The following is a 24,202-nucleotide window of genomic DNA, read 5'->3' as shown; positions in this document are numbered from 1 at the left end:
GCGTCGCGTTCGTGCCGTCGTCAGCGATGGGAGAGGCTGTCGGGTGCGTGACGAGGGTGAGCCAGTTCGAGCGATGGTGACTTTGCAGAACGGCCGGCTCAAGGCGCGCGGGCTTGTTCGGAAAATAATCGACAATGTGCACGGACCACCAGGCGGACGAGTGCGCCATCGTGGTCGACCAAAAGTGGAGCAAAGCCAGGCGCGCAGCTGGCAGTCACTCAGTGGGGCCCCACTGTGCGCGGCTTGGAGCTCCAGCGGTTGTCAGCACCCGAGACCTGGGATGCATCCCGCAACCTAGAAGCACTATCCCGTGACGAGCTCTGCCTCCGCTGCCGGGAGCCATGGTCGTTTGCCTCTCGACAACACACTCATGGGATCATTTCTCAGCGCGTGCTGAGAAGAACAGAAATGTCGGACCATGATGCGGTCGCAGGGCCAGAGGACCTCGCCAATGCGAGCGAAGCACAAGAACCCAGCTCAAGCTTCGCCGACAACTCCTATCTGAGTTACCTGATCCCCTCCAAGACGGACCTTGACCTTGGATCAGCTGTGGAGGAAGCGAAGGAGCAGGGGAAACCCATACTTGAGTCTATAGAGGCGCGAGACTCTCTGTACTTTGGTGAGTCTGTGTCGAGACTTCTATGAGAACCCAATCCCTTTATGCTGACCGCGCCTGACAGATGAGACGGCCACTGTCCTGCTCATCCTCAAGTGTCCATGGCTGGGGGATGAAGAGCTTGCCGAGCAAATTCGCAGGCTCGTGGTCTCTCTAGAGGTGCAAATCATCAATCGCAGCGCCCCGGGGAGGGAGTCACCACCTGCCGCCGAGACAATCTTCACCGGCCACGTTGCGGACGTTTCTGACGCTTTCATCGCGACCGAGGAGCATGGGGTCTCCGATGAGGGTGCATCACAGAAACATGCGTACGCGATGTGGAAAATACCCGTCTTTCTCGCGCGCCCACGAATGCGCCCTCATCAACCGTCGGTTGTCTTCTCGGCATCAGCCAGCATCAAGCCCGAGGTTGCGGGCGAGCTCAGCGCGCGAGGTACTGGCTATCTCCAGAGCGGCCTTCCAATGAGCTTCAACCTCCTTGAGTCCTTCGCCGATGATCCCGCGCTCAACGGCGTGAAACCCCGGCTGTCAGCCTTGCGCGTGTCTCGCGTGGCGCCTGTGACAAGGCAGCAGGATCTCATGACCCATCTCCGCGCGCTGCCGCAGCTCAAGCTCAACATATCGCCCGTCATACACACGAGGATACGCTTCTCCCGCCCCAATACAGTGCCCTTGAGCTCTGCCGTGATGGCGCTCCTGGAGGTCGACTTCACGCCAAACTTTGAGTGCGAGGCCCTACTGGACGAGATCAAATTGCAAACACCAGACGGCACCGTCGAGAGCCTAAATGACGGCACCGCCATGAAGCTGCCCCTGAGCTGCGTAGCCCACGACCACATAACCTTCCTCTACCACATCAGGCCGCATCAGAGCGACTCTGCCCCCAAGCCCGTCACCGGCACGCTCGACATCTCCATATCCGCATCTGTTCTGGTTGAGCCAGGGTTCTGCGTTCCTCGCCTATCCATGGCCTGGAGCACTGCTCTCGACTTCACCATCCCCGTCAACCCCAGCTTTGGCACGGCTGCTGAAACGGGCATTCAGCGTTCTCATCGGCCCGCGCAGCTCTCTATCGGCAGTGGAACGGTCATGACACCTCTGAAGTCTCCCTCTGTTACCCAACCCGATGCCCTCCCCGCCCTCGAAGCATCCACTAATCGCACCGAGGCATCGCTCCCCGATCTTGGCATCACCATGTCCTTCACCGCACCCAACGAGCCCGTGCGCGCTGGCGACATATTCTCCTGGACCGTCTACGTTGTCAACAGGACTGCCGAGAAGACGTCCCGACCACCGCGTAAGCTAGCCCTGGTCGCGATTCCGAAGCGGCGGCGTAATGACTCGAGACCTGTTCGACCGCCATCGACCGCGTCTAGACGCCAAGGGGAGAAGGAAGTTGCCGATGCGGTGCTGGACGAGAACGTCTTGCATGCTATGCAAAAGAGCTCGGTAGTCGACACCACTGATGTTGTTTGCCTCAGCAGTGATACTCGGGTGGGCCCTTTGGCTCCTGGGGCGTGTCATGTCGTCGAGCTGCAGTTCCTCGCACTGAGGGAGGGTGTCGTTGCTGTTGACGCTATACGGGTCGTGGACTTGGGCTCTCAGGAGCATGTTGATATTAGAGACTTGCCCACCATGGTAGTCGAGCCAGCAGCAGCCTGAACCTGATGTCCTCACGTATGTAGCCAAGACTCTTGCGGGTTGTGGACGACTCTGTCGCCACGGCCATTCATGTATATAAGCTGCTTCGTATACCCAAGTGGTCTTCTCGGCCCATCCGTGATGCATGCGCCATTTGATGCCAATATGCCTTTGCATGCCATCCTGCCTTTGCCGGTCCAACAACAAACGCCTATCAAACTCCTCGTATGCCATGCCGTGCCAATACGTTACAAGTCATCAAAGTCATCATCCCATCCAAGTCGCTGATATATAGACACTTTCTTCTGCGACTGGGCATCTACCCTCGCACCAGGGCTCTCACTGATTGCGTGTGGTCGTGGAGCAGTTCTCTTGATCGGCGTTGCGGACACTTCGCCCTTCCGCGGCGTCGAGAAGTCCAGCCTTTCCCGTGACCCAGCTGCACTACCGGGGATTGAAAATGCACCGGTACTAGTTGCATTCCGTTCCATCAGTGGCGAGGAAGGGGGTATAGCCGGCTCCTCATTTGCTGGCCGTCGTATGAAGCTCGGTTGTGAAGTTGGTCTAACAGGTGTCCCTCCTACCAGCTCGATCGCTGGCGACGTGCTACCGACATATGCGTCTCTGTGTCCCATCGAGGAGGTGGTAGATGGTACCAGGGGGCCGATACTGGACGGTGGTATCAACTCATCCGTCCGTTCATGGGCGCAGTCTGCGCTAGTCTCGCGCTTTGCCGCTAGGGCATCCCAGAAGCGATTATTGGCCGGCGTCGCCTTGACGATATTCGAGCCAAGGGAAGTCCGTGACACCTTCTTAACTTCTGGTACGCGGGTTAACCGGGATCAATGGAATTGGGGCGCCGCAAACTTACTCTTGGCAGAAGAGCCTGTCAGGGCGCGACGCTCGTCGACCTCAGCCATGTCCTTCCCGACGACCCCTCGATTTGGTTTCCTCAACGCTGAAATGGCGTCTTTCAGTTCTGCCTCAACCATTGCCTTCTTGTTAGCTTTGGCGTCTTGCAGATTGGTCATGCTAGTGCTGCGAAGGAGGGATGGTTGTTGCCGCCTGGTCTGGTTCAGCGCTCCACTGGGAATCGACCTAAGCGGAGCAGGCTCGCTGCCCTCGCGTTTCACGCCCGGTACGGCAGTCGACGTCGCGGAGCGCATGAGCGCTATCGCATTGCTCGGGCCTCTGGAGACACTTCGGCGGTGCTGCTGATCAGTAGACAGCGCGCGCTGCAATGTCCTTCTTGGATTGTTGAGTGCCGCTGGACGTTTGGCCGCTGCTCCCGGCTTTTGCTGCTCGCGCTTACTCGAACGCGTCGTTGACTTTGATTTTGGGGGCGAAACAATAACCGGACCTCCGAGCTTGCGGTTGATGGAATCGCACAGCTCAGGCAACCGAGCGGAGAAGCTTCTTGGGTTAACCGCTGATCTGCAACAAAATATGGGAGTACGTACAATGGCACAATGACGTCGACGCAGAAGTCTTTCAGCGGCTCAGACGAAGCCGCCTGACTCTGCCCATCGGCGGAGACTTGAGACACCTGGGAGTCTCCAAGCAGGAGGATATCGTCGAAAGCCGTTGATTGCCAGATGGTGAGCCGGTCCGCGTGAACGTCTATTAGCACTGGGAGGTTGTGCTTGTTGCGCTTTTTGGGTGGAGGAGCCATCGATGGGAGCTGCACACTGGTGTCGGTTCCAGGCAGTGCAGGCAGACAGGCGTCGCCAGTGTCCGCGCTGGACTTCAAAGGCTCCAGGGCCAAAATCTCGAGAATGAGAATCATCTGCAGTTGCGTCTCTCGTGTGCGAAGCAGGGACACGTGCGACTTGATCTGCGCGGCCGAGAAGCCGGTCTGGTCGTCGCTCAGTTCCGGCTTGTTAGAGGTCCACCACCTACACACGTCCTCCTCTTCCACTGGGTAGAGGCCATTCTTGCCAAGCCTCATCTTCTTCGATTTTCTCTTGCGCCTGCCGCCCTCGTCTGAGCTGTTGATGTGTTCGCCCATTTTGGCTATGACATCCGGGATTGTCTCCCGATACTTCTTGTCAATCTGCACCGTCGTGAGAATCATGCTCTTGAGGAATTCGATCAGATCGGCCATGTCCAAACTCGATTCCAGGTCAAGATGGAACGCTGATCTCGCGCGGGACAATGGGCCTTTGGCAAAGTACGCTAGGGACCCCTGCATCTAGTCAGACGCCAGTAATGAAGAGGGCATTCGGGGATTACGCACCATAGACCGATAGAGAGCATCAAAATACTGCGTACGGATATTGTCAAAGATGTTGGTTGCGGTGTTTTGTGGTTCTTGTTCCAGCGCCTTGCCTAAGTTCGCTGGAGTGCCTGCCGTCGTCGATGGGATCAAGGGAGGTCCAGGCTGAGCCTGAGGTTCCAAGTTCAGCTCTGGCGATGGTAGCTGATTCCCAGCTGCAGCTGTCTCGGCAATATCGCCCCGGACTGTGGCATCGTCAAACGTTGAGACGGACTGAGATCTGGCGCGCTTTCGGACGAGAGACTGAATGGCTTCGATTGCTGCGCGCTTCTTTTTCTGGTCCTTGTGAAGCTGAGGGGTGGTGATGGCTGTCATTTCATCCTGTTGCCGTCGTTCGGTTCGTGCCGGCCAGAGTCGTTCGCGCGAAAGTGCAGTCGCCTTGGCCGTCAAGGCATCGAGATCTACCCAGGGCCCAAGCTTGCACACGACGTAAAGTCCGGTATTCTGCCTCTCGAGTGCATATATGACACCTGTGGAATCGCTGCGGGCTACCAGCACACTTGGTGTCGAGCCAACGCGGCTCTCTAGATCGAGAATCTTGATGTGGGACTCGTAAAACCGCGACTGGGGAAGGCCGTTGTCGGACGGTGCGAGGTCGAGGCATGCCAATGGGAGATGCTTTCGCGGCAAGACCATCAAGGGCATCAGAGAGCGAGGTTGGATGTGTAAGTTGTGAGGATGGGGCTGCCGGCATGCGCGTCAGTAGAGGACGAGGGGCAAGCCGTCGGGCGTAACCAACCGTGACAGTAATGGATGGCTTCAGCAGATGATCCATGGCAGCGGCCTCTGTTCGTTTGGGGGGACAGCTCTGTGGTGGCCTGCTGCTGCTGCTGCTGCTGCTGCCGCCGCCGCCGCTGTGCTGGTCTCCATCACGGCGGTTCAAGCTGCACTGTGATGAGGGAGTCAGGATCCCGGACCTGGGGCGCGACGCGTCGGCGTCGAAGGCCGTGGGCGAGGACATTGGGGCGCGTGGGCCGTCACTGGACACGCGACATCGTTTACCAAAAGCGACCTAGAACAGGCAACAACGGTGCAGAGGGTCGTTCGAGGGACTAAGAGGCTTGAAATAAGGCCAAGATCGGTGGTGGTTGAGGACGTTGCCGAGTACAAGGAGCGAGGTGCCTCTTTGCGCGTGGTGTTCAGGTGGGTCCAGTGCTTGGAGACGCGTGAAGAGCAGTTGGCGGCGCGCCAGTGACGTCGCCGCAGTCGCCCAAAGCTACCGCCACACGGGAGGCCCCACCTGCCCTTCTTGCCCGTGGACGTGCACCGTGTGCTTCAAACGCCTGTGGCTTTCCACCGCTCTCTCAGGAGTCAGGATCTATTTCAACATTTCAGTGCCCGGAGGAGACACCGACCAGCCCCGTTAATTGCCAAACACTGAGAGCGCGTGTTCCATCAACCATTTGATCCCTGCCGCTCGCCAATCGTCAATCTCAATGGCGCCGCCCGCCAGATCCCAGATGACATTCTGTCCCACGCCGCCGCCCGCTCCTGTGTCATACTTGGGCCACGTTGAGCCGCCAGGAAGACCGAGACCTTTCTTCCCATTAGGGTCCAGATGATTGACAAAGTTTACCCAAGCAGTGGCCATAGTGGTTGCCAACGCCTTGGCCTTGGCCGTGTACACCTTGTTGTCACCTCCGAAGGGGTTCACTGCATACCCTTCCCCGTTGAAGTTGAGAAATACAAAGGCAACCTGCATATTGCCTGTCAGAGGATCCCACAAACAAGGAGAAAAGAAATGCTGGGTTTGGTTTTCTCACCTCCTGGAAGTGAGTAGCACCAGTGCTTGGCGGCACTCCGTTGACTGTGACGTCGAATCGGTAAGCATAGCTCGGCAGTCCACGCTTGAACCACGCCAAATTGGCTCGACGCCGCATGTAATGCATGGATATATCTCCGAATATAGCAGTGATGCGTCTGTACTGAGTCCCTAGTGTCTTTGCATAGGTATCGTTGGGCTGAATGACGTGCGGCCAGGTCTCGAGTGACGGGATGCCAACGGACTGGATGTTCGGATACAGGAACATCAGCTCATCCACGAGCCCATCAATTTCCGCCTTTGTCTGTTTCGACGCCAGTCGATTCTTGAGAGCAGGCCGCAGCTCCTCATCCGAGTTGACCGGGTGTCCGGCGACGGCCGTAGGATTGCCAAATGCGGTCCCTTCATCAGAATTCGTTCCTATGAGCACAGGCACCTGTCGGAAGTCTCCATTGGATAGCTGATTGGCCGGAAAGTCCTTGAAGAAATCGCCATCTAAGACAGGTGGCCAGGGCCCTACTTTCGAGACATTCAGCGCATAGTTGAGCTCGGCAAGAGGAGCCCGTTGGAGGCAGTCCAAGGATTTCGCGGTGCCCACTAGTGCTGCGCACGAAGTGTTGCCAACAAGATGATCGTAGGTAGCCTGCATCAGCTCTGTATCATTGAATCCACCAGGATACCTCCTAAGCAGCCCGCCAAACCCTGACTGGGCAATTGCACCCCGAAAGAGCCGGTCATCGCGACCTTGATGATTGCCTTGGGTCAGCTCCAATGTAATATATCTCTATTAGGGTGCAAGTAAGCTCACCATTGTAGGCCAGAACCTGCGCGGAGACGCTCTCCGCACCCGAGCTCTCACCAAACACAGTCACTTTCTCCGGTGAGCCGCCAAAAGCCTTGATGTTTTCGCGAACCCACTGCAGGGCCAGCCGTTGATCGCGGAAACCCAAGTTGGTTGCACCTGATTGCATGGCCTCGCTTCCAGCTAGGAACCCAAAGGCCGACAATCTGTAATTAACACTCACGCCGATAATGGGCGCACCCATCTTGACGCTATGATCGACAATGAAAGAAAGATTGTATCGTTTGTCCGCGCTTCCACCCATATAAAGCCCGCCACCGTGAATCCAGACCGCGACGGGAAGGTTGGAGGTATCTCGAGCCCCGGAAGGACGTATGACGTTGAGATAGAGACAGTCTTCAGAGAGGGCGTAGCCGACGTCGTCTCCTCCATATCCTATGCAGTGGGGAGGGTAATGAAGGGCATCGCGACTACCTGTCCATGACGTCCGGAGACCTTCCGCGACAGTAAAGCGTTTCGGGGACTAAACGCCGATAAGCTCGGAATTATAGCATTTTCTATACATTCTCCCTTCATACCTGGGCATAGGGCATTCCGAGAAAGAAGTCTTGGCCGTAAGATGGGCTGTGCACCCCCGTGTAAGTGCCGTTCCTGACCGTCACCATTGGACGGCCATCGGACCGGGATGCCACCACCGCGCAGCCTGACAACGCAAGGCCATGTAAGAATAGTCGACTCAGCCGAGGCATGGCGGCTTATTGAGATCGTTGGGCTAGATGTTCGGCGCATCTGAAGGCACAGAGTTCGGTGGCCACCACGCCCTTCTTATACTACCGCGTGCCCCGCATGTTACACGATGCGACACCTCTCCTCGCTGAACAGGAAAGCCAATGCAACTAAGGAGATCAAGCCTGGTTCGTACTAGATGACGCGGAGAATGAGCATTGATGACACTCTGCGCCTGGGCAGGGCCCTGTTGCCGTTCGTCCTTGCCGCGGGGCCAAAGCCGAATTGGCCTTCGATACAGTACTTGCGGGGTAACGCAACTGACCCCGGGATCGTCGCCTCACGGTCGGTTCTGTATTAGAAGCACTCGGGATTCGGCCCTTTGGTCGGTGCCATTGAATCTGCCGATATAGCCTCCCGGCGGTAGTCTCGTCAAGCCACAGCCTTCCCCGCACAGCGCGACCAGACTGCGGAGAAGATATATCAGCAACCGCGGCTTACTTCGTACGCAGTCTCAACCATGAGCATGTCTGCCTTGGGGGTAACAAAAAAACCTCCATCCCCGGAATTAGAGCCCTTCGGTGGTACCCTCTGCCGCTCGCAGCTAAAAGCTTGACGTTCATGCGGCGCAACAATGGTTCGGATGCAGGCGGTCTCTCGTATCTGCCGTGCCACCGGTATGCACCATGATGGTGGCGGCCGCGAAAGCCACTTGCACACGGTGATCAACAATGAACATGGGAGAGCAGGCGTGTCTCGGACTCTGGGCCTCTGTTGCTTATGCCTGACTAGCTGAGGTTCCTATTCCAGTGGTCCAACTCGTCGTGGTAGGACAAACCCCTTACACCCCCACTTCGTCGAAAAGTCATGCTCCTTCCTCTCTATTTAGTTTCGGGCTATCAAAGTCCAAGACATCGGCCCCTTCATGATCCCGTGGGTATTCCGTCCCTGCAATGCTCCTCAAGCGCCAAACGATGAACCAACAGCAGAGATAAGCCAAAAAGGGAAGGAAAGAATAGAAAAGACAAAAGCCCCTCCGATTACATTAATACATGACCTGCGGTGTTCTGTCCGATTTGAATCGTCACCTGCTTGATGCAGGGCCGACTGCACTGACGCAGAAATGATGCGAGCATGGCACAGTGATTGTAACTGTGGTCTCGACGTAGGAGACTTTGAACATGTTGTACAGCATGGTGGTGGTGCCCGAGAATGTACGCGCCATACACGGTGAGACACTGTGTCTCCACAAAGGAATGGACGGGCCGTCCCATCGACATTGTCGTCAAGCTTCTTTCAGTTTTCGACGTGGCTGAAGGCTGCGGGGGCCATATTTAGGTACCCTCCAGGCTGCTGCTGTGATGCTGAGGATGGCCGCATGGACGATTCAGGCCAGCTGTAGTCGACACCGGTACCTAGAAAATTCAGGTATGTCGACCCGATCTGTGACGAGAGCAACGACGGGTTGGCCTGGACTTGACTTGTGCCGTTGTTGGCAGCGCCGACATAACCAGGCAGCCCACTCTGCACGGCAGACACGGAGAAGCCATTGGGAAGCCTGCCCATGCTGGGAGCAACGAGGGTCTCTTCGGAAATGCTCATGTCATACCCAGATCCGATCGGGAACAAGCTGTCCATGAAGCCAGGAGTCGTTGGTGGTGTCCGAAGAGTAGGGTCTTGGAGGGTCATGTCCGTGGACAAGTATTTGTTGTCAAGGGAGTACGAAGCGGTACCATCAACCACGCCCTGGTGATTGAGGGCAATCGGGGTGTCTGGAGTCGGTGGCGCACCGGTGCCTTGCGGGCCAGCTGCGCTTGGTGATCTTCGCGAGGGGAATACACCATCGAAGAACGGGCTTCGGGGAGTCGACACGGACTTCTTGACCCGGCCGGACCCAGAAGCAGACGCGACGCGGCGCATGGGACTGGTACGATCGCCTCTCTTGCCGCTCATATCTATGGCGGTCTTCGGCGCGTAGGAAGAGTAGCTTCGGCTTCCCGTGATTGCCAAAGGCGCTGGCCTGCGGTTCCGTCGGGATGCAATGTCGACTGCGTGGGGCGATTTGGCCTCGGAATCGCCAGACATGGACTGGGTGTGGGCGAAGCAGCTGCCCTCGAAGTCGGCTGCCATGAAATCTTGGTACTCGTCAACGGTTTGGGCTGTAGGCCGGCTCTCCATCAACACAACCGAGTCCGACTCTGTTGCCGAGACGCCGGCGCAGGCCTGTGACATGGCGAAGTAGCCATCCGCGTTCTCCGACAGCTCCACCGAAGCAACATCATCGTCCTGATCCGACTCGACGCTATCAGTCCTCACGAGACTGGCAGGCTGGTTCTGGCCAGCGAAGAAGGCAGGTGAGCCCTGGCTCTGTTCTGTGGTCTCACTGGCCGTCTCCTGAAGGGACTGTGCCGAAGGCGAGAGTGCGGCATCGGCGTGGACCTTGAGGTTGGAGGGCTCTGGAAATGGGGCACTGGAGGCCACGAGATCGCACTGTCGGGAGTTGTCTGTCTGCGAGCCGGAGTCGGCGTCCGCCTTTTCCTTCTCCAGCTTTTGCCTCGCCTCGTACTCTCGAATGTTGTTCTCCTTCTTCTCGCGGGCTCGTCTGTTCTGGAACCAGTTCTTCACTCAAGTTAGCAGTCAACCCCACGCCGAAACCATTCGTTAGAGGTGGCGTACATTGATGCGGGCATTGTCAACTCGCATGGATTCAGCCAGCGCCTTTTTCGTGGTGCTGCTCGGCTTGTGGTTCTTTTGAAACTCGGCCTCGAGGACCTCGACCTCCTCCTTGGAAAGGCGGGGCTTGGACTCGGTTGTCCTGGACAATTGGTGGTGGTTGACGAGATGCCGGTTGTGGTGCGCCTGGTACGTGTCCATGGACTCGGCGAGGTAGGCTGGGTAGTTTGAGAATTGCTGTTGGTAGGTCGTGAATGGGTCACTGAGCCCGGAATATGCCCAGGTCGGCCATTGCTGTTGGGAAAACGGCCCCATTGCCCCGATGAACTTGACGGCGAAGAGTGGCCGCCGTTGACACAATTGCTCCGCAGTGTTCGCCGAGGCTGTGAGAAGATGGACCAGCCGGGTGCAGGACGGAGGGCTGTGTAAGAGCAAGGCGCAGGAATCGAGAAGGTGCCAAAGGAGTGGCTAAGCTGGGCACTGGTGATGCAGAGCTTCGGAAAAGAACGTGTAGAATGAGTGAATTGGTTGTCGGTATCACACACCGGCCGAGGAAGCCAGCACCGAGGACTGAGGCCGTCTTCTTTAAAATCGCCGGACCAAGGGTAGAGGGCAGGTGAGGTGGTGTAAGCGGGTCTGGGCGGGTATACGAGAAGGGTGCGCAATCATGAGACACAGGTAGGTCAAGAATCTGCGTTTTCGGGATCAGATCTGCCCAAGGGAGCACAGTCTTGGTGGTGAAGAAGAGGGTTCGCGAGGGATTGCAAGATTTGGGGCGAGGGGGCGTGGAGGGTAGAAGAAGGGCAGGACATGAAGCCCGGCAGTGGCCTAGGCCCATCATCGTGGGCTGCGAGATGGAGTGCGCCCTCAGCCAGGGTCACGGAAGCGCAACAAACACCCCTGCTTGCCGGGCATCCCAGCGAGGTCCCGGTGCACGCCCAGCCCAGCGCCGGGACAGGACCACCTGAGGAGCAGCTGCTGGTGCGGCACCTCCGGCAGGGTAAAAGGAAGCTCTCGCGCGCCCAGCACCGCCGGGGTCAGCTACATGTACAAGCTCTCGTGGCCTGGAAGCCAGAGGCGCGCCGGGCGGCGGCGGCGGCGACGGCGGTGGTGGCCCGGGTACTTGGGGAGACTTTGGCTGGCTTCGACGCGAGCCAGGGGCTATCCCTGTCCCTGCCCGTGCTGCGAGTCGACGACGACAGCCCTTTGGCCCCCCTCCCCCTCCATCCTCTCTTCCGTCTCCTTCGCCAGGGCTGCCCGAGCGACGCCGACCCGCCGGGGGGGGCTTGAGAGGGTGGTGTCGTCGACAAAGACGCAGCCCGGCTACCGCGGTGGCGGCGCTGCGGCGCCAGCTCCATCCAGTCATTGGCGCTCCCTGGGCAGCCTCCCTCAACAAGGAGGCCCGGGGCTGGCCTCGCACAACGGTGGGACCCGCGGGCAGCTGGGGCTTGGGGGGGCCGCGGCCACGGAGGGGGGGGGGGGCGCCTTAGGGGGCCCTGGGGCGCCTGGCACCACTTGGTCTCGACGCCCCTTGCCATGCTTGCCAGGCTCGCTCTGGGCCGTTAGCGCTCCTGTAGGGATCGCACCGCGGCGGCGAGCGCGGGCGCGATGAGACGTCGTTGGAGAGCCCGCGCACGGCAGGGAGGGGCGCGCAGCGCATCCGCGTCCCGTGTCAAAACCACCACAGGCTCGTCACCACCTCTGACGACAGGCGTCACGATGCCGCCCCTCCGACGGATCCTGCACCCATCTTGGTCCATAGGCCGGCCCGCGTCAAGGCTGGGCGAGGGCCATGACCCGCGGCGGCGGCGACGTGGACACGGCAAGGAGGACCAGGAGGAGGAGGAGGGTGGAGCTTTCGCCCGGCTTGTCCACCCAACACGTTGACGACCAAGGTTGGACGGCGGCAGGCGAGGAGCGCAGCGTCGTGCCTTTTCGTCGCTGGGCATACGCCAAACCTTCCCACGCCCAGCCGAATGGGAACCACACGCGGCGGGCGCGGCCTGGTCTGTGGGAGTGGGAGTGGGAGGGGGCCGGGCCTCCGGACGGTGAGGACAAGCCATCCGACGGCCGGGGGGGGGGGGGTTGCCTCGTCCGAGTGAAAAGGCAGCCAGCCAGCCAGCCAGCCCAGAGGCGCCCGCGCGCGCGAGAGCGGCCGGGGCCTCGGAGAGCAGAATGGGGCCCCTGCTTGCCTGCATCCATCTGCGCGTGTCCCCCTGCGCCGCCCTGGCCCTGTGTGTGGAATGTTGCTTTGTCGCTTGCCAGTCCCGAATGTTGTCGCGGAGGCCCCACCATGCGCGTCGTCTTCGTTGTCGTCGTCGTGTTCCAGGTGCTGCTGCTGCTGCTGCTGCTGCTGCTGTCGGTGCTGCTGCTGCCGTGGATGCCCGGCGGGAACGAGCGCTGCTGCTGTGCTGCCAGCGCAGCCAGATTGCGCTGCCCGCCCGCCCTCGCCCGCCCGCCCCCGTTCCATCATTCCATCATCCTGCGCCTCGCGTGCTACTGCAGGCTCGTCGGGCAGGCTGCCCTGCTCCTCCGCTGGTCGCCTCGCCCACCGCAACACCACCGAAAAACCACCTCCTCCACCAGTGACCACCACCACCTCGCCAGCAGCCAGCAGGCCCCGTCGCCCGTCCAAGTCGGCCCACACAGCAAGGACCCCTCCTCCTCCTCCCTCACCCCAAATTCCATCTCCGGGCCCTGGCTGCGTGTCAGTTGGCTTCGGGGTCGGGCCAGGTGCGGCTGTCATTGGCCTGGAGACGCTGCGCCAGGCTGCACGCCGGCTGCCGCCTCCTGTGCGAAAGAACGGGTCAGGCAGATGAGAGATCACCTTCTGCATCAGCCCACTGTTGGCGCCGCCGCCGCCGCCGCCGCGGCGGTGTCGTCTTTCTGCGCTGACGCGCGCGAGAGACGAATTGCTCGTTTCTGCCTCTGCCGCGCCGTCGGGGACCCAGCTCACCACTGCCACCGTTTCGACGATGCCCGTTGCGGCCACCTGCCAGACGACGGGCAGCGGCATAATTCCTCGCGTCCCGCGCGCGCGCCCCTGACTGTAACGTCATTTGACGTCGGGCTCGGAGCAAGCACTCCATTCCCATGGCGCGAACTGCTGCTGCGAACTGTACGTGCTTCGCACAGCAACCCCCTTGCTTCCTTTTGCCCTTTCATGCCACGCTGTGATGCTTGTGGCGGCGCGCAGAGTTGTGCTCGTGCTGCCGCCCCCGGTGCAATGTAACGAGTTGTGCCTGGGGTATCGCTGCGGCTTGCGACCTGATTGTCCACATCTGTCCCGCTGGCATCAGTGCAGCTTGGCTGTTTGGTAGTACGTACCTGTCGAGGCTGCATCGTGATGGCTAACGCCTCCGTGGCCCGTCACCACCTCTTTGTTGTGAGGGTTGGGGCGCCACCCGCTCCTCGTCACACACTTGCCCTAGCGCAGTTGTCCCGCTCGATCTGTGCCATGTGCTTCAGCTGCCCTACGAGTACGGAGTACCAGCCAGGGGGTAGCATCGCCATGGCAGGTTCCGAGCTCGCCGTGCCACCCCGGCCAGGCCCCCATCCTCCCTATTCGTCAAGCGTCTCTGAGCGTCACTGAAGACTCGCCCCAACTGACGGTTCCGAGGCCCTGACGGCAGGCCGTCCGTGGCCTCTCTCGGTCTGCGTTGTGCAATGGCCATACGGCTCATCTGCCTGTCTCTCCATATCTTGCCTTTCGCCATCGGCGCTTTCATCATGGGTGCGGTGGCCGTGCAGGCCATGCCTTGACGCCGGGCGGCGACTCATTAGCACTGCCCAGTTTTTTTATCTGGCCCAGCTCTCGTCCCGGTCCCGCAGGGCCCGAGGGGGCTCCGCCTGAGCTCCCCAGTCGAGCAGCCTGTTCCTTTTTCGGATCTGGCTCCGGCCTTGGGGCCGTCTGGGGGGTCTGGCCAGGCCATCCCGGACTGGTTTCGTGCTTGCAGCCCGGGCAAGGCGTCGTGTCTTGGGACAGGTGCCCCCTCGCTTATGGCTGCGTCTGATTCGCATTCATTGTCAGGCAGAGATGGCTCGTGCAAATCTTGGCCGAATGGTGGCTGAACCTCGACCGCCAGCTCCCAAGCCTCACTCCCAACCTGGGCCAGGGCTCATCGAGATCCGGCTGTCAACTGCCAGTCAAGCTCATGGCTTATCCCTACTTGACGTCCGTAAAGGGAAATACTTCGATAGTACGGCGCACTCCATCCATAGCAGGCAACATCCTTTTGACGGGATCACGTCAACCGTTTCATTAGAGTTGCGGCGGCTTGAGGTGCTGAATCACTTTTAGATGGATTAGCTGCTCGTCACCTTTGGTTCGCTCACGGAAAATGTTCGTACGGTTTCTCCCCGAGTATCCCATTTTGCACGGCAGCCCTACCAGGCGATCAAATCACTCAGCTCACGGCTCTGCAAGTGGTACACTTCGATTTGCCAGCTACAGTACAACGCGTTATCGGTGGCAGCAAAGACGCACACACGATCCACTCGCTGGAGACGACCGTCGTGCGCAAACAGGAGCTGCAGACTCCTTGCTCCCTCGTCATCAAATCTGACAACATCGAACCATGTGAGATGGAGCAAAAAGGAACGCAGCTTCGTTACACACAATGACAAGCGGGTGCTTGCCGGCCGTAACCGCATGAGGTGCAGCCCTTGCAGATCAAACCAGACCACCGGAGTCGTTGACACGCATGGTGTGGCGATTTTGGCGCAGCTTTGTGGTGTTTGAGTGCTTAGCCGATGCTGGCTGGCCATGCCACCAGGCGACCGGGCATTCTTGTCTCAGACGTCTAAATGTAGCGAGACAGCACCCACTGCCGCGGATTCTGCCCCAGGACCCTAGCAGGACGTCCAGCAGTCTAGACGTCTTCAAACTCGTGCTCCGCAAGTCTTGCGATGTGCTCAAGCCTGGTCGCCTCGGGGTTCCGAGCCGTGCACGTATCCAAGCGCCCCAGCTTCGCCAGGATGCTACGAAACTGTGCCCAAACTCAGGCGCATGTCGCCATATGCGCACAAACATGGCCAAGCCAGGTGCTTCAAGCCTTCATTGGCTCGCCGCCATGCGAGTGTCATCCAAGCTGAATCCGGGTGGTGAGAGCCAGCCGGGTGAAAGGGGGTTCGCCCCCGCGAGGCTGGACGGAGGCATCCGAAGTTGGATTCCTCTTTCGGGCTTGACGGACCGGCCAGTGACTTCCCAAGACGATGTGTATTCCTGGGGCTTCACCCAGGCTGATTTGTCGCAGTCGTGAATCGTCTTGGAACGGGCTGTCCGCCGTACTGTCGTCGGTTGGCCGAGTCCTGTGAAGATCCACGGAGGGGCCACGCACCCGTCGGCAGGAGCACCTGCGGCGTGGAACCCAACCCTGCCAACTGCAGTTCTGCTTCTGCCGGCCAGCAGGACTGGCGAGGCACTGGAGTGGCCTGGACCCGGGTCCACCGCGCAAGTCGGGAAGTGGGGGGCGTTCGCTGCTGCATCCATGCTGGATGCCACAGGCCACAGGGGGGGGCTTGGGGGCGTGGCCAACACTGCCCGTGGTGAGGCAGGTCCGTGCGTGCCGTGCTGGCGTCATTTGGCACCCACGGCTCAGCGAGCGTTGCTTTGTTGGCACGATGCGACGCTTTCCATCGCGCGTCTGGGGTTACCGAGCCACAGGGTCCAGTCGCAAAGGGGTCTGTGGCCGTCATTGTTCTCGAAGCCCATGTCGCAGCCATCCCACCTGGGCCAGACGTGGTCAGAGCGGGCACGCCGTCCGACTCCCCAGGCCGGCAGGGGTGTTCGCCGTCCAATGTGGCCCGGCCTGCAGCGTGCCGCGAGGTCTGGAGCAGCCTCGGAGACGGGCCCGGATCGGCTAGCCTGCCAGGCGGTTCCCCATGCTCGGTAGCCGTGGGCGGGTGGCTCTGGAGGGGCAGTAGCAGCAGCAGCAGGAGCAGCAGCAGCCGCGCGCGTGGTCGGCGAGCCACCTCCATCCAGCACGTTTTAGTGGCGAACGGGTTTCCGAATGATTTCGGCTCTTGACGCCAGTGGCCAGAGTTCGCGTTGGGTCCCCGCAGTCGACTCTTTTGGGCTGAGGTGCGTGGTGCCCGAATTTCACACCCTGAGCCAAACGGAGCGGAGATCTGGGTGACGCTTCTTCGGTCGCAGCTGGGACGGGCAACGACTTGCTGAGACGGCAAGTCGAGAGGCGCACGGATGAAGATGCACCACGGACACGTCCTGCAAGGGGAGGGCAGGGCCATCGCCAAGTCCTGCAGCTAGACTACGCGCACGTCCGGACAACAGGACACTGGCAAAGAAGTCGTACGAGAGCTTGCCGTAGGGAGGCGCGCTTTCAGTAGCCAAGGTCTGCAGTAATTTCCCGTAATCTGGAATGGCGGCCGGGCGTCGTGAGAGACGCGAAGCAGCAGCCCCCGGGAGGTTGGAGCTCGTGGAAGCGTGGACGCTCTCGTCCCCGAACGGTGCCTGTTTGGGAGGACTCTCCTCCTGCTTCTCCCACCACCTGCCCGAAGAGGCTGTTCTGCGACAGCCCGACCGTGGATCGGGACTCGTGGCCATTTCATCAGCAGCCTCGACCGCTCTCCAAAACATCTGCTTCGCTCTCGCCAGACGCCCTAGCCCGTCGATTCAGCCGCGCCATCTCTACCGCAACGGCTCCATTGGGTCTGTTTACGGCGATGCCACGCGGCGCCTTGGGACGAAATGAGACGATGGCGAGCGACCCTGTTGGTCGTGGTGGTGGTGGTGACGGACCTGACGGCTGGCGCCGGTGTCGGGGCGTGTGCTGCTGTTGGTGCGCTGCCCTCCCCGGTCAAGCGGTGGCGCGAGAAGCGGCCAGCGCCAACGTGGCTGCCTTAGTCGTACCAGAATGTCGGATCCCTCGCCATTGCCCCAAAGCTCGAATCCAGCCAGTGGCATCTGGTTCCACTGATGGCTTGTCCCGTTTCCCCTGCCCAACAGCCATGGCAGTCGTCTGCAAAGGACGGACCACCAGCTCCTGAGGGAGGAACACACCGACGAGTCAAGCAGGTACCCTCCGAGTATCATGCTGGATTCATACGGGACTGCAAATGATGGCCATGGAGCGTCTCCGCACCCCAGGCCACCCGGAAGACTGCCCTTGCGGCCGCGGGTCATGCACAGCAACGCGGGCGCTTCCTCGCTGATGCAATGCGACCTCGTGACCGGCGGCAGTCTGACCACAGCGGCACGAGATGTGTGATCTCTCCAGGCCTTGCCCTGCCCTGCCCTGCCCTGCCCTGCCACTGAAGCTGAGCGGGACGGAGAGGCGATGGCGAGCTGCTCTCGAACCCCCTCGTGCTCCTCCTGCCAGCGCGTCGGACCTTGTTCGCTCGCTGCCAGGTGGTGGTGTGGCACTTGGGTTGTGCATGCACTGTCAACGACGACAACAGCCCCTGCCGATTCGCTCGAGTCCGCAGAGGCGCCTGTGGGGGCCGACCAGCCGCCCCGTGGGACGACAGCGACAGGCAGGTCTCAAGTTGAACATGTTGGGGTGCGCCCGTGGGACTGGTGAGATTGCCTCTTTTGCTGCCTCTCAGCTTGGAGCTAAGCAGCGGGCCGCTGGATCACTCACATCATCCGTCAACATGCCGGCTCCCACCTGGCGGCAGGGGTGTCCGCGCTGTGGAGGAGCTGCCGGAGTACTTGGCGATACCTTTGGCCTGCACGTCCATGGCGCTGGTCCATCCTGGCTTGCCTGGCTGGCCACCCTGGCCCCTGCTGGTGCGCAGAGTGCGGTGGCGAGGGCCTTGCCTTGTTCATCGCACCAGAGGGCCTGGAACCCCGTCAACAAGGGTTGCGACACTGGCCGCCGTGGTTGGCTGCTCGCCTCGTCTAGCCTCTCGCCAGAGGCCAGGGACGGGGAGCTTAGTGTCGACTCGGGCCCGGGCGGCCACGTGTGAGATGGGCCTCCGGAGGAGACCCCAGAGGCCCGGCAGAGAGGGTGCAGCATCGTCATGATCAGCGTTGCCAGAGACCTGGGCCAGAGAGCTGGACCAGCGAGCTCCACTGGCGGCGACCGACCGTCGATCCAAGCACCCAACACGAGGTGCTCACCCAAGGTCGGGGATCGCAGGATCTGAGCCTGAGGTCACAAACAACGCCCGGACAGACCAAGAGCGCTCTCGCCCGCGGCACGATGCGCCAGTCCGCGGCGCAGATCGACGCGTTCTTGGCCCAGGCTTTTGGCCCTTCACTAACAAGCAGCCGTTGGCCCTCCGTCGCATTCAGCCACATGTAGATCACTGCCAGACGTCGCCCTCGCCATGGCACAAACAAGCGCGATGAGATCCAGCAGGCGTGCCTGCCCCCCCGTCGATTTGCCGGAGCACTGGCCCATGTGCGGCACTCGTGCTGCGGACGAACGAGCATGAACTTGGTGCAGTGTGCAGCTGACCCAGGTTCTGTGAGGCAGTTGGCCGATGGCCCTCGGACTCGTCCAGTTCCAGTCTTTGACCCTGACCAGCCCAGGTCGCACGGCATGTCCAGCCTCCGCCAGATGTCCTCTGGTTCAACCAGCACCTGAGTTGTTGTCCGTGCGTAAGGCGAGTGAGACGAGTCGATTGTGTTGTTTATGCCCTGGCAGACGGCGATGATGCAGCTCTGACGTGCACGCGTTTCTCCGGTACTCCGTATTCCTGCGTAACCGTTCGCAACGAGTAGAGCAGCAAGGGAGCGATGGCTGAGCCATCCTCCTTGTTTGGATCCTGGCGTTGTTATGCTACCCCGTAACGCACGCCCCCAAAGTGTATTCACGACCAGGCGATGCCACGCCCCGCGAGGCCACGACGGCCAATCCAATGTGTTGAGGATGGGAGCTCGTGTCGAGAGTGGCTTATCCCAAGCACCAATCATCGTAATCCACCCAGCATGAGCAACTGAATGATCGGGAGTAGGTTCTTGATGCCGTGCAGGCAGTGGACAGAACACGATCGGCTGGCTACATTGTCGAGCATGCGGGGCAGGCACTGGCAGGGATAAAGTGGTCACCGTGGGTTGCCTGTCTGTTGGTGTTGCCTCTGCAAGGCCTCAACGACGAGTAGGACATGGAGCTGCGCGCCCCCCGTTACCCCAGGCCGGTCTTGAGTCTGCTGCTTCGGGCCGTCGATGCTGTGTAACCGGACTCGGTTCCATACGAGGCCCTCGGCAAGCTTTTGCGATGCTACGGCCTTCGAGCTAGGGCCCCCAGTGATGCTATTTACAGTGTTCCCGAGCGAGCGTCTGTTCGCCTGTGATAGACGATGGAAGGAGTATGGTTGGATAAGGCAGCCTTTGAGGTCTGTTGGGTAATATGGGTTACGCGAGGTTACTCCAGACGCCATGCTCGGAATTGGAATGTTTCTTGCGGGCTTGCATGGAGGCGGCGGTCGAGCCAGCCTCGTTGCCGACTCGATCAGAAGTGCCCACCAACACCGATGCGTGCCGCGTCCGCATTGCCGGGACGTTGGAGCTGTTCGGTCAGCGGCATTTGCCCCTTGCAAAGGCGACTCCTGCGCCTCGTATTCTTCGAGGGATGGAGGGTGCCGTCCAGGTTGTTGGCGCGCAACTGGAATTCAACGGCTTCTCTCGGGCTTGTCACCCTTGGTACTTTACGCGACAAGGCGGAAGAGCACGCCCTTTGGCACACTTCCCGGGCCTCTGCGCGACGATACGCGACAAGGCCGACGCGAGGATTCGTCGCGGCGCGCGCGCGCGTAAATGAGCAAATCCTGTCCCCACGTCCTGTCTCAATCGCGGCCGGCGTGTCCGACGTCCAGAAAAGTACCTGCACGCTCTTAATGCGCCCGACGCAGCAATGACGTGCTTCGAAGACTGGGGAAATTGACTTTGCGAGCGCGAACGTCCCGCCCTGCACGGAGGCAGCACGAGAGACACAGGTACCACCTTCTCGCTAGGCTTCCGGCTTGAAGATATCAGAGGCGAGGGGGTCTGTGGGAAATTACGTGAGGCGAGGGAGTTTTGTGAGACCAGTTCGCAGATCGAGGGGTAAGAGTTCGCGGTTCCTGGATCAAGTGGGCCAGGTTGTGGGCATGACGATGACGCCGGACATATCGATCGCTGACGGGAGATCTGGTTCATGCAGGGGGCCTGTGAGCGCGGGTTAAAGATCCCTTCTAGTTTCAGAGGCTCATCCACCTCGACAAAGGGATTGTCTATTGGCTTCTTTGGAATGCTAAAGCGCTATTACCACGGGCATTTCTCGAATCACTCATTTCCCGCTTCTATGCCGCCAACCAAGGCAACCCGTCCGCCCTCTTGTTCAAGGCGCAGCAGCACCCAGGGTCCGCAGCTCCCTTACTCCCTCCATCATTGTTGCAGGGCGTTGGAAATCTCAATCGTCACCTTGCCATCGGCCTGTCCGACGACCCTGACGGACTCGAGGTCCTTGACCACCCAGTCGGGCTTTGCGGAAACGACCTGCTCGACTGTGTGACTCGTCACGAGGCCGATGACCTTGCACCCGGCGGCCTTTCCCGCCCTGATGCCCGCGGGCGCGTCCTCGAGCACCAGCACGTCTCCGGCTGCATCCTGCAGCCCGAGCTTCTTGAGGCCCATGAGGTAGCAAGCAGGGTCCGGCTTGCCGTTCTCCACCGACTCAGCCGTCACCAGGTGCTCCGGCATGGCGAACTTGAGAACGTTTAGCCAGCCCGAGACGAGCGGCTTGGTGCCAGACGTGACGACGGCCCAGGGGCTGGACAGGGCCATCAGGGCATCGAGTAATGACCTCGCCCCAGGAATTTCCGTGGCGTCGTCTCCATATCGCTGCGGAAGCTGTCCCTCTACCTTGGCAACGTCTGTACGAAGCCGTTATCAGCGATTCTGTGAGGCGCTTCACCAAGTGAAAAATCTCGGGCGTTACGCACACTCCCAGTTGGCCTTTTCCGGCGCAAGGATCTTGAGGACGTCTATGCTGCGCCGCCCATGAGATGTCTGGAGGATCGTCTCAGGATCAACTCCAATGTCCTTTCCAATGCTGGCGCGCGTCAGCGGACTCGGGGGGCAGCCCTGGGATGATCTAACTAACGTGTGCCAGTGCTTGACAATGGCCGGCGTGGAGTCGATGATGGTGCCGTCCATGTCAAACAGGAACCCTGAGAAGGAGGCCTGCTCGGCCGGCAACGAGTAACTCGGCTGGGATCCCATGGTGGCGTTGGTCGTGGTGCTTGCTTCCATCAAGCTGAGGCAAACTGGCTCGGTGAGGGGCGGTGAATTGCTCGTTCCGTCTTGCGTGACAACAGGTGGGGCTGGGAGGGCGCCGGTTGAAGCTGACGATGTCGCGGCGAGATGCTTGACAACGTCTATAAGATATTTTATAAAACAAGCTTCTCGGAATGCCGTCTCCGTCAAAAGATGATTGCTCAGCACCTTGCCTCAGCATTCATGAATAGTTCATCCGAGGCGGATCTGAGATTTTGGGTCTTCAACTCCACGTGGTAATTCCGCTGTGGCGCGCGGGGCTTCCTGTGTGGGTTAGTCCACCTTGGCCGCACCTACCCTGCACAGCACACGGCTGTCGTGAATATTGCTGAATGATTAGCGTGACAGTAAGGGTCGAGCGAGAGTTGGGGGCTTGGGACGATGAAGGGCCGCTTTCCCATGGTCTACGCGATACGGGGAGGCATTGGAGTTGGTACTGTACTTTGATTTTGTGTGTTGGGCCTCGTAGTGTTGTGCAGACAACCAGGCGCGGCGGTGGCTCCGCAGCAAAGGCAAGCCTCGCCAGCACGTCTCGCTCGCTTGGTTGTGACAAACCGATCATAAGCACAACGCGTAAACCACCACCGACAACGGAACAAGACGGCTTTGACTCATGGCCGATTGCCGCAACCAAACCTCGAGTCCACTACATGGAAAGCACCTCCGGCCCCTGTGGGGGATGCGAAGCGTCTAAGCCTGGACCCCCAATGGACATAAAGGGTAAGGTGGCAGCCGTTGACGGGTGACGCGCTCAGGCCCCGCGTGGCTGCGAATCGCTTCACCCCGCACCCAAGTCGACAGCCCGCCGTCCTCGCTGGACACGCACCAGGACTGCCATCATGGGCTCGCAGGCCAAGGACCCCAATGAGCTGACAGTGCTCGTCACTGGCTTCGGTGTAGGTGCCCTTGCCGCGCCTTCTCTGGACGATTCTTGCTGACCACGCGACAGCCCTTCCGGGAGGGCTACCCCATCAACCCATCATGGGAGATCGCAAAGGGCCTTCCAGAGCACCTCCCCCCTCTGCGCGCCAAGGACCCCAGCTCCCGACAAGCCACTGATCTCCCGCCCGTCCGCATCCTTGTCCATCCCGAGCCGATTCACGTCGGCTACAAGGCCGTGCGCGGTGTCGTCCCGACCTTCTGGGACAGGTCCCTGGGCCACAAGATCGACTTCGCGATACACATTGGCATGGCCGGCCCGCAGCCCGTGTACAAGGTAGAACGGCGTGGGCATCGCACCGGGTACAAGTCACCCGACGTGGATGGCGAGAAGCTCATAGACGAGGAGGACGGCAGGCATGGCGAGGACTGGATTTGGCACGGCCTGCCGGACGAGATCGAGACGGACCTAGACCTGGAGAATGTCCTGGAACGATGGCAGGGCCACAGCTCTGTACGTCCGCCCCTTTCTGCGATAGGATCCGGGACTGAACGCTGACACCGTGGCAGAAAGACATGGACCTGCGCGTGTCCGAGGACGCGGGCCACTTTCTCTGCGACTTCATCTACTACTCGAGCCTCGCGACTCTGCTGAAGGAGGACCGGCCACGGAACGTGGCATTCTTCCACGTCCCGGCCAATGCGTCCGACAAGTACATCACTCAGGGCCGGGATCTTGCCATCAACCTGATCCGAGCCATCGCCGAGAGCCAGACGGCGAGGAAGGTAGCTGTGGGCCGGGAATAGCCCGGAGCCAACACGTCGCGGGGACGAGGACATGACTGGCGAGCACTCGAGTGTCTCTCGAGTCTTGACTTACCGCGGGCAATGGGCTGTTGCGTCACGCAGCCGCATGGATCCAAGCCCTTCCCGGATGCGACACCCCGGATCACGAGATGGGAAACAGCCATTATAGGGCTGGCGGCGGCGAGCTGAGCGCTTACTAGGAAGGGAAACGACGGGCAGGTACAGACAGCTACATCCGGAACTCAGGTCACAAAATGGCAATGCTGTGCAGGCTTGCTGCGTGCTTTCGCTGCCCGTAATGGAGTGATGGATATGTCAAGGCTGGAGTTTGTGGACGGCGATCTCAAGCCTCGCCGACCAGCTGAGCCCAAAGCGGATCGGTCGGCGACTCCGCCGGACCGCCGGGGCGCGCGCCACCTTTCGGGCTCCGTCGCCCAGCCTCGACTTAGTCACTCGCCAACGGAGTGTCCCGCCATCCCGCGTTTATATACCCAGCCCAGACACAAAGCTGTAACAATTAGATCAATATCAATCCAAAGGCTGACGCAACACCTCATCCTAAATCCAGCCCGCCGCCACGCGTCGCATCTACACAATAACCGCTGAACTGCAAAGATATCCGGCGACTACTAATCACTCACAATGTGTCGGAAAGCCACCTGCACCACCTGCAGTATGTCCCTCCTCATCGCCTTGCCCCCTCCACCCTCGGAGAGAACCCCCGCAACCACTCTCTTGCCGTTGCGTCGCGGCCTATTGAACCCGAAGCGCCCCAGGGCTGACATGGTATGAACCCA

At 60.2% G+C, this 24,202-nt stretch overlaps 6 protein-coding genes across 6 annotated transcripts; 2 read left to right on the top strand and 4 right to left on the bottom strand.

Annotated features, from left to right (window-relative positions):
- Window positions 1-408: 408 nt before the first annotated feature.
- On the top strand, window positions 409-2,278 carry PLICBS_002671 (uncharacterized protein; the record flags this gene model as incomplete). Its single annotated transcript, XM_018322374.2, has 2 exons — window positions 409-619; window positions 681-2,278. The coding sequence occupies 2 exons, from the start codon at window positions 409-411 to the stop codon at window positions 2,276-2,278; spliced, it is 1,809 nt and encodes a 602-aa protein (XP_018179854.2).
- Window positions 2,279-3,565: 1,287 nt separating this feature from the next.
- On the bottom strand, window positions 3,566-5,168 carry PLICBS_002670 (uncharacterized protein; the record flags this gene model as incomplete). The annotated part of the gene is made up of 3 exons (XM_065600062.1): window positions 3,566-3,617; window positions 3,718-4,442; window positions 4,494-5,168. 3 exons carry the CDS (start codon window positions 5,166-5,168, stop codon window positions 3,566-3,568), a joined length of 1,452 nt encoding a protein of 483 aa, XP_065456134.1.
- Window positions 5,169-5,895: 727 nt separating this feature from the next.
- On the bottom strand, window positions 5,896-7,340 carry PLICBS_002669 (uncharacterized protein; the record flags this gene model as incomplete). Its single annotated transcript, XM_018322372.2, has 3 exons — window positions 5,896-6,228; window positions 6,296-7,038; window positions 7,103-7,340. The coding sequence occupies 3 exons, from the start codon at window positions 7,338-7,340 to the stop codon at window positions 5,896-5,898; spliced, it is 1,314 nt and encodes a 437-aa protein (XP_018179852.2).
- A 1,778-nt stretch (window positions 7,341-9,118) lies between these two features.
- PLICBS_002668 (uncharacterized protein) lies at window positions 9,119-10,696 on the bottom strand (the record flags this gene model as incomplete). The annotated part of the gene is made up of 2 exons (XM_018322371.2): window positions 9,119-10,441; window positions 10,499-10,696. 2 exons carry the CDS (start codon window positions 10,694-10,696, stop codon window positions 9,119-9,121), a joined length of 1,521 nt encoding a protein of 506 aa, XP_018179851.2.
- A 10,132-nt stretch (window positions 10,697-20,828) lies between these two features.
- PLICBS_002667 (uncharacterized protein) lies at window positions 20,829-21,665 on the bottom strand (the record flags this gene model as incomplete). Its single annotated transcript, XM_018322369.1, has 3 exons — window positions 20,829-21,316; window positions 21,386-21,495; window positions 21,547-21,665. The coding sequence occupies 3 exons, from the start codon at window positions 21,663-21,665 to the stop codon at window positions 20,829-20,831; spliced, it is 717 nt and encodes a 238-aa protein (XP_018179849.1).
- Window positions 21,666-22,558: 893 nt separating this feature from the next.
- On the top strand, window positions 22,559-23,405 carry PLICBS_002666 (uncharacterized protein; the record flags this gene model as incomplete). The annotated part of the gene is made up of 3 exons (XM_018322368.2): window positions 22,559-22,615; window positions 22,669-23,112; window positions 23,169-23,405. 3 exons carry the CDS (start codon window positions 22,559-22,561, stop codon window positions 23,403-23,405), a joined length of 738 nt encoding a protein of 245 aa, XP_018179848.2.
- Window positions 23,406-24,202: the final 797 nt, after the last annotated feature.

Source organism: Purpureocillium lilacinum (genome assembly GCF_023168085.1).
Source record: "Purpureocillium lilacinum CBS 284.36 DNA, scaffold_2, whole genome shotgun sequence".
NCBI classification, from domain to species: Eukaryota; Fungi; Ascomycota; class Sordariomycetes; order Hypocreales; family Ophiocordycipitaceae; genus Purpureocillium; species Purpureocillium lilacinum.
This window is presented reverse-complemented; position numbering and strand designations above follow the sequence as displayed.